At 41.3% G+C, this 9752-nt stretch overlaps 1 protein-coding gene across 3 annotated transcripts in view; it reads right to left on the minus strand.

Moving 5' to 3' along the window:
• Positions 1-8637, minus strand: part of LOC128025714 (protein shisa-6-like) — a 61505-nt gene extending 52868 nt beyond the window's left edge. For all 3 annotated transcript variants that reach the window (XM_052612230.1, XM_052612232.1, XM_052612229.1), the window contains exons 1-4: positions 8520-8637; positions 7303-8097; positions 6576-6736; positions 3075-3173 (exon numbers count right to left, since the gene is read on the minus strand). In XM_052612230.1, the coding sequence (XP_052468190.1) occupies positions 3075-3173; positions 6576-6736; positions 7303-7844 (802 nt within the window). In that variant the 5' untranslated portion in view covers positions 7845-8097; positions 8520-8637. The remainder of the gene's footprint in view (positions 1-3074; positions 3174-6575; positions 6737-7302; positions 8098-8519) is intronic.
• Between the last annotated feature and the right edge of the window lie 1115 nt (positions 8638-9752).

Genomic DNA, 9752 nt, shown 5'->3' on the forward strand with positions numbered 1-9752 from the left:
ACCAAGTGTCTTTACCGGGTGTGATATTCGATAAATCATGAATCAGTTCATCTATGATTCTGCTCACTTTTGTTTTGCACTTCCATCAAATAGTTTAAAATGGTAAAATAAAAATAACGAAAATAAACTTAGATTGTGTGCAAACACATTAAAGAGATGTTTTGCTACAAGGTGGAGACAGTTCTGTTCATAACAGTAGATCTGCTGGTCAAGAAGAGACAGGTTCAAGAAAACTACCCAAACAAAATTAAAAATAAATGCGCGCACACACACACACACACACACACACATTAACAATAAATAATTGTGAGTTATTTGTCATCATCAGAGCTCGTGCAGCTGTCCTGGTCACGATCGCTCTTGTGGAAGCCTACTGTGATAGTCATCATAGCTTCCAGACACTGAGCGCATATAGAACACAACTTTATGCAGTCAGACAGTGTGCCCATGCTCCTTACAATTAATTATCCATTAACAGTTTAAGTAATTAACGTTTGTTAAGAAAACTGTGGGGCATGATTTCTTTCACTCCCCTGTAGTGCAGCTCTGTCTCTCTCTCACTCTACAGGAAGTGACAAACCGTTCACATGGTCTCTTTGTAATTCTGTAGTTGGACGGACACTCGATTACTCAACGGTCTGCCCGCACACACACACACACACACGTTTCACCACGGCTAGAGAGTCTTCCCCTGCGATGACCCTTTAATCACCATGGTGACTCTTAAAACTATTCTGGAACACAAGGCACAAGCGGTGAGGATGATGCACAGGTGGAGAATTGGTAGCATGGCAACAATCAGAGGAAGAGACAGAGAAAGGATGTTAGGAGCAAAAACAGCAGTTTATGAAAGAGGATAACATTCCACGACATATCTGTCTGCTATCAAGAGTCAAGAGCCCATCCTATACACAGCGCTGGTCTCGGTCTGATCGTGACAGCAAGAGAATCAGTGAAGACCACTCATCTTACTGCATCATTATCCAGAGGAGAGATGTGTTCGCTGCACTTACTCTCGCTCGGATGAGGCAAGAGTTATGCTGGAAGGAATCAAACATTATCACTGTCGTCAATGAACTTCAGGCCTGACGGCATGTTAAATTTGACACATATAAAATTAGGATAAAATAAGACGTGCAGTCTCCTCAAGGGGTCGAACTGCTATCTAAATCTGTATTGGTTGTTAAATCGATGAACATTGAAAATATGTCTTGCCAAAAAAAATCTTAATACAGTAGGGCCTTGTCTTCATTCATGTCAAAGTAAACATGGCGTCTATCTTGACTCTGGTTAATGATGTTGGATGTACTATACAGCAAAGACCAGATACTGATCACACAACTCCAACCTCTTCATTAAGGATGACACGACTGTGGTGGGTCTCATTAGCAACAGAGATGAGGAACTACAGGAGCGAGGTGAGTCCTGGCCGAGTGGTGCAGTGACAACAATCTCTGTCTGAACGTGGAGAAGACCAAGGAGATTGTTGTAGACTTCAGGAGAGCACACACTCAGCACGTTCCTCTGACCATCAGCGGTGCGACTGTGGAGAGAGTGATCCTGGGTGTGCACATCACAGAGGACCGCTCCTGGACCGACAACACCGCAGCACTGTGACGCAAAGCCCTCTGCATCGCAGGTGATCCCACCCTCCCGTCACACAGCTTCTGAAGGACAGCTTCATCCATCGGGCTGTCAGGAAGCTGAACTCCCCCCCCCACACTGGCCCCGTCCCTCTTCTGCCCCAGGCACCACTGAACTATGAACCTCAGCCCCCCAGTAAATAAGGTCATTTTAAATGAGTAAAAAAACAAAAAATACCCACAACAAAACATTTCAAACATGGATGTTCATATTGCAGCACCGGTCTAAGAAATAAAAATGTGTTTTTGTCAAAGCACTGACCTTGCAGCAGTGTCCAAATCCTTTCTGCTCATATTTCATGACTAACAAAAACAGCCCTTCGTTCCACCACGACTAGATGGCTGAATTGTGAAAAGGGCACTAAAGACACATTACCCAAAAATCAAAAACAAACATCTTGAGCAGGGTGGAGGCAGACAGACTCCGAAAAATAAATGGAGATTAGGTCAAAGCACTGTACTGGAGCAAGTGAAAAAAAGGAGCTGGTCTTGTCCTCTCATGGTTATTTTGGCTTGGGCTGTGATCACTACGGTCTTTAAGAGTTGTTATTTGCTACTGGTCAGATAATTGATGACACGTTTATCACTGTAAACTTAACTTTTTGATGAGCTACATGCACACATCACTTACACCAAAATATGCCGATACCTCTTATTTCTCGCCTCGTTTCCTTTGTGCTTTAATGGAATTACTGAAATTCAATTATTACGCGCAGGTTGTTATGAGTGATTCGTTTGCACAGAATGCATGTGTAGATCCATTGTTAGTCTGAGTCAGCAGAGAGAGCACGAATATTAATCGCTGCATCACAAGTGAGAACGGTGTAAATGAGCGACGCTGCGTGTGGGATGAAGCTCTGCCACGTCACTCAACTTACCGCCGACTGTTAGATTAAGCGTAATGTTTTATGTGCATGTTAAAAATCATGCACCTGCTGCAAACGCTCCACATGTTACTAATGTTACACTACGGATGTTGAGATGACAATAGACGTACAGAGACACTCTTTAACAGAAGTCAGATACCACATGGTGTGGTGTTTCAGCAAAAAGCTTTAAAACAAGATACATGTGCATAAAAACCAAACAAAACTACATAAGATTGAAGTATTTGAAGAGAATGTACCTTGTTTCATTTTCAGTAAAGATTATAGAATACTAGCAAATCCCTAGAAAGAGTTGACATGAGCCATTTTATGGTTTTAATCAATCCACCGGTCTTCGTGTATAATTGATATTGAATTGACACATTTGAGCTTAGAATTAGGAAAATACCTACAAAAACTAAAAACTGTCTCAGCCGAAGCCAGATTCAGTGTTAGCAACCAGAACTGTGATGAGAAAGAAATATGAGATTAATGTTTTTTTCCCCTCATTTGTCAAGGATGAATGATCTCAGTGTCATTAAACAGCGATATAGAATCATGTTACCTTTTTCGTGACTCCGGCCAAGTGTCACAAAGCCAGACGTGATGAAGTTGTGAAGGTCATGGCCACCGCGTCGACTGCTCTCCTTCGAGTAATATGCTCCTGTAAATGGACACCAGAACTGAACATTAATGTAGAATATCACTCAGCGTCCTGTCACACTTTGCTTCCCAGATAAACAGCAGCACAACAAGCAAAGTTCCCACTGCATTTCAAGACAGATGATATTTCATAATTCAGAGGTAAAGGCACCTTGTCCACCCAACACACTGCTCTGTCATGAGAATATTAGATGCTGGCAGCGTCCGAGGTGTTATATCTATTCTTGACATTCTCATTATCAATGAAATACCAGCATGTTCATGGAGGAGTCAGAAGTCGGACGATAACCTTGAGCACCATCTGGGAGTCTACTGCAGTCACTTTCACTCGTGTTTCTTGTTTTCAGAGAATGTAATGCTTTTCATTCCTAATATTGTAGACATTATCAACCCAAAAATTACAATTCTGATGTAATGTGTTCACCATCATGTAATGTCAAATCTGCATTCATTTTTCTTTCGTCTGTAGAACACAAACGATGATTTCAAATTTGACATTACAATACTATTGTACATTGTCATAACTGCAAGTTTAACCATATAAAGATGGAGCTGCAAGAAACACGATGTTAAGATGTTGTTATCAGAGACTTCAGAGAAGGACAGATTCTCATACTGAGAGTCTGCATGTCCAGCCTTTAGCTTTGGATCACAGGGAACAGTTTGACAAACAGAAAAAACCACAGTACAGCACTCAGGTAAGAGGAAGATCTGACACAGTCTTCTGAATCAAAGGGGTAGAGAATACAATAAAGCCACAATAAACTACTTTCACTCCAAATCCAGAGAAGCCCTGAGCATCTCACGCACAGGTGAGCCGTCTTGCCGAGAATTCATTACACTGGGATGTTATAACACTATGTAGCTGAATTTAGCAGGCTATTTTATTACCCCCAAGGAAATCCCAAAAAGTGTGCTCAACCTTGCCATAGGGGCAAGAATCCGAGACGCTGTTTAAATGATAACGACTTCAGAGCCTCAAACCATTAGCGATAATCCTTGTGATGCTGTGCTTGGACACGCTAGTGCCGTCGGATCTGATGCGCTCATGATAAACGCAGGTAAGGCTCCGCAAACCACAGGAGAAACCACAGCTGTTTCGCCAGTAAGACTTTATGGCCCATCTAACTTTGATATTAACTGCTTTGTGTAGAGATGAGGAAGCAATAAGTTAAAAATGTGTAAAGCTGTATCATTATGAAATTGCCTATTGGTGCTCCATATCTTAATTAAACCAATTACATTATAGCTTAATAAGCTAGACACAATCTATGCATGCATTGCTGATCTCTTAAAGAATTATATTTGAGCAAACACACACACAAAAGCCTACAGAAGCACATTCACTGCACTGGTGTGCTACTTTCCTTCAGCAACTGTTATTATATGTTATTCAGGTATATTTATCAAATATTCATTATTTTATTCATGCATATTTCTCAATGTCAAATCATTCTTTAGTCTCTTTAGTGTGCATACGTTTGCTGTGCATCCTTCAACAAATGAAGCATATTTACATTTTTCTAAGGCTGCCATTTTATAATATCCTGCATGATTCAATAGAGATAGTCCATTTGTGTGAGACTATAGTGCAAAAACACTAATTATTCACAGTCAGGCGATGAATCCCCCTAGATCATGTTATAAAAATCATTTTAGACTAATGTCTAAATAGATAATAATAATAATAATAATAATAATAATACACATATACACTGTTTCAGTAGTGCAGCCTATAATAGTACAACACATAAACTTATCATGCTTTTAGGTGAATTTATTTATTTATTTATTTGGTTTCCTATCTTTCCTGTCTAAAGTCATATGTCAATATAACTTTTCTGCCTTGAAAACATAATCTTTAATCCTCAAAATGACTGGGAATAACATTACAGCTCCAATAATACAGACATTTTAACATGATAAGGGAATTACTATAATCATAATTCACATTTATTGCTTTCAAATCCTCCAAAGTTGGCCTCATTTACTTCCTCTCTGTAACCCAGATTTCTTCAACGAAATTCTTCTGTTTGCAGTCAAAATCAATTTGGTTTCGTTGTAATCATCATCATGCCACAAATGCTGTCAAACTTGTATTGAAGCAGGAACATTTCTTTGAAGACATCAACAGATAATTCTGAAAATGAAGATCGAAAAGATCTTGGGCTAATGAGCTGCAGTGCATTCAGAGCCTCATATCGATCCTGATCCCAGGTCAGGGGTCAAGTGCTCTTATGTCATCCTGCACTACAAGGTCGCTTTGTAAACAGGATATGGAAAACATGCAGCATAAATCTCACCTAAAGTGCATTATAAGGGGTTTCAGGAGCTGTAGATCTAGTAGGGGAATAGGAGTCAAATATAAATCGCCTTTGGTTTGCTGTTGTTGCCAGATGAGTGACATGAATCTCCCTGAAGTCAAAATTGCCGTTTGTGCAATCAGAACTCATGAGAACCTCCAACAATGCTCCGAAGTCCCTCCTGACCTTGAACTTAATGAAACTGACCATAGCCTTTGATCCAAGCACACCTGAGGAGGCAGATCTTTATGGCTCGTCTATAATTGGCTCCCATTTAAATATGGCATGTAAAAGTCAGTTGTTTACCATGCGTTAACCTGGCACATTACACGTGACAGGGCTGAAACACATGCTGCAATGAGAACAGCATGAAATATAAACCATCTGACTGACAGGCGTCTAGCACATGTTCTGCAACGCAACATACACAATCCACCAACAAGCCCCCTGATATTTATTCTCATATAAGACAATATCACAACTGTGACTGAAGGTTTTCCAGTGCTCTGTTCCAAAGCCTAGTGAGCTGCCGACAGAGACAGCATTTAACCCATCATATAGTGCTGCAGAAGCTAATGCGGTTTCAAAAGGTAGCTGGTTTAATCATGCTGCCAACTCTGCGGTCTCGCTTTGGCAAAATGCTAAGGCAGTAATCCCAGAACGCATGCATTCAAGCTCAGTGAAGAAAAATAATTAAATAAGGTGGTGGATAAGGAAAATGCTTTATTTCGAGATAGTAATAATAATAATAATAATAATAATAATAATAAATAAATAAATAAAAACATTAAATGCAAAAAAAGTCAATTAAAAAAAGTGTAAATAAAAACTGACTTGCTGCTATGTGTTTTTATGATTTATTTTTAAGTGTCATGTTGTTAACTTAGCAAGATGCTAACACCAATCAGTTGCGGCATGTGTAGTTGTTGCTTATGTAGATCATTCCAGATCGGTCACTTATGAAGTCCCGTGATGGTTTGGATGCATTAAAAGGAACAGCTTTTGGAACAGAGCTGAAGTAAATAAGTCATGCATTCCATGAAACTAACTCATTCCGTTTGACTTTTCCACAAACGTCTGAATAGCATCAGGCCACTTACCGTGATTGGATTTGGAGCTGTGGACAGGGGTGTAGTGGTTTTTGGAGCCTGTGCGCTGTAGAGTGTTGTCTTTGGATGAGCTGTTCATGGCCGCAAAGCTCTCACAGTCATACTGAGATATAGGAATGGGTCCTTGTTGTCTAAGTATATCTGCTAGAGCTCTGTGGAGAAAATTGAAGAAATATACTATATGAAGATAACAACAACAACAGCAACACCTTTTCAGAGCCTGGGTGAAAGATTACCTGCAGTTACTCTACTCTAATTCCCCTGGATTTGTACAGAAATAAAGAAAGAACATCTATAAATAAATGCTTAATCGTCATTAGTAATCCACATTTCAATATTCTCAGAGTTGCATTTGGTAGGAAGCCTAGAAGACGTGAATTCACAGCTGCATTATGGAAGTGACTGTTAACTCTGTAAATGTTTACTGTTACCAGAGAAGCTGAATTATTTTTGCATTTTGTAAGTGTGCAGTAGCTGAACTGACAGAGGAGTCAACAGCACACTTTCCTACATGCATTCTCAGTTTGTTTGTTTGTTTGAAAAAGAACTGCAGATAGTGAGAGTGCTTCTATCCAGTCCCATTGCAACGTTATCAATCACTCCAAATCTCTGATATGCAAAGGAGAATTTGAGCTCGATGGGTTGTTAGGAGCAGTTTAGAACCTGTACTTGCTTCTCTACAGCTAGAGTTGTAGGAGAATGACTGCGAGGTGCTCACCTGTGAATGTTCATTTCCTGAGGTGGTTGTGTTGCTTTGTCATATGCGACTTTAGTTGAAACCCCAAGGACTATAATAAAAGCAATGACACCGCAGGTAATGTAGACCGCGGTGCTCGTTTGGTCCATGCTCGGATCGTAAGTGTCCCCTGTTGGAACCGGGGACGTGGGCACAGTTTTCACCCAGTCAGGCTTGTGGTAGTTCTTGCAAGTTCTCTGCTCCAACCGGTTGCCTTTAAACTGGCAACAGAATCGCAAGTAACACGAGCCGCAGCAGTAACGGTGGTCGGTATTATTGCACTCGAACTCCTTGTCGAACTGGCCGCTCACGTCGTAGTAGCCCAGGCATGTCTCGTGCGTCAGTGCCGGACGGACTTGCGTGATCCGCTGCGTGGACGCGGAAGGCGCGACAGTGGTGCCGTTCAGGTCCTTCGACTTCGGAGTCCTTTTGGGAGCAGGTTTGGCTCGTTTGGCAGTGAGGGTGCCAAACACGTTGAGGGGGTCCAGATAAATGAGTAGCAGCAGAAAGTGTCGTATACCCATGGCGCGGCGCGTTTTCAGGACCCTGGAAAGCTCTCGGTGATTTCCGCTTCAGGCGCGCTGATCCTCCGCTGTTCGCGCGTCCCGCATCACTGACGACGAGCCGCTGGTGGAGATGCTGATGAAAGACGCCATTCATTTAACTCAGATATTCCCCCCCCTAAAACAGCTTGTGTTCGGCTCAGCTGGGCGTCACTGCTGGGATTTCCGACAACTCTTGTCAAACCAGCCTTTACATGTCACTTCCCATCTTGCTCTGGGAAGTAGAGACGAACTTAATTGTTACAAACGGTGCAATATAGTGTGTATATATATATATATATATATATATATATATATATATATATATATATATATATATATATATATATATATATATATATATATATATATATCCTAACCCTATATCAAGCTGAAATGGCAAACAATGTAGGCTACCTGAAATACAACTGCTTGTGGATTCGATGCTTCATTGGACGGAACATTGGTAAAAACGGTCGAATTAAATTAAATGACTTCGTCCGTGCATTCTTTCTGTAGTAATTATATACGATCAATTTGCCCAAGCAAAAAATCCTCATAAAAAAAAATAAAAAAAAAATAAATTCCATACCGATGCATATCAACACGTCAATATTCATGAGCTCAATTTTTGGCTTTTATGTGGTCAGCACTTACCTTGACTTCACTGCTTCAGGCGGGTGCTCCTGCAAAGGTGAAGAGGAGTCAGTATCCGATCCCGAACAGAGCCATCTGAACGATCCGCCTACCGTTCTCTCTTCAGCATCTGTGTCCGACTCTCTCTCTCTCTCTCTCTCTCTCTCTCTCTCTCTCTCTCTCTCTCTCTCTCTCTTTCAGGGACGCAGTTCTTCATTGCCTCCCTACACACATTACCAAACCTATTCATCAGCTTTTTATGTGCCATGTCTTATAGTTGCTCATTATATCCATATAAAATTGCATGGGTTTCGCTGCTGTTTAGCCAGACTTCAGTCTGTGTGCAGACAGTGATGAACAAAATCTACAAACAGCACTGAATAGATTTCCTATAGCAGTCTGTATTCTATCTCTCGCTCATGCATGCTTTCATTGATTTCAGTTCCTGCATACTTTTTACAAGTACTAGAAAACAGCTGTCACAGGAAGTCACTTAAAGCATTACTCTTGTTATGTGACAGATCGCCCTGGAATACGGTCTTCTCCAACCTGCTTTAACTTCTTCAGGACACTTTGTGCACTCCGTCTGGCTGTTCTTTGTGCCATGAATCACTCCCTGTGCCCCTTAATTACTTTTAATCTTACTGAAAGCCGGAGCTGCAGAGATCTCAACACAGATGCTTTGGAGATGAATGATTCATAAAGGAGCCCATGGTGCTGGTCTCAGGGCTTGACTGACACCATCTCGGTCTTAAAGATTACAATTCTACTACTGCAGATACATTGTGTTTAATTACTATTATGCCCGGCTTGTACTGTGTGGTATTTATAGCATTAGATTGTCAGGGAGACACACAGATTCAATTTGCAGGTACAACTCAAATCTATTTAAAGTCTCAAGCACCACTCGACTGAGGCTGAGACTAGGAGAAGGATAAGGGGAACAGTCACACGATCCGGGAAAGGTAATTGCTGAGGACCAGCGCACACGGTCCCAGCGTCAGAACACAGATGGAGCACAGCACTAAGGGTCCAAGCGTCAGTACTGACACAACGTCGGAGCTGAGAGTCTCTTGTAGGGCACGGAGTATTCTGGCAATATCAGGGCAGGAACTAGGGAACAGAAGACTGCTGAAACAAGAGGCTGAGAGCAAGCAGCAGAGATGGTGAACTGAAATCACTAAACAGTACTTGGAGCCTAAGAAAACACAGCAAGACACGACAAGACTAACTATGTGTAGTTAAGTGTAGCTC

Source organism: Carassius gibelio, chromosome A12 (genome assembly GCF_023724105.1).
Source record: "Carassius gibelio isolate Cgi1373 ecotype wild population from Czech Republic chromosome A12, carGib1.2-hapl.c, whole genome shotgun sequence".
NCBI classification, from domain to species: Eukaryota; Metazoa; Chordata; class Actinopteri; order Cypriniformes; family Cyprinidae; genus Carassius; species Carassius gibelio.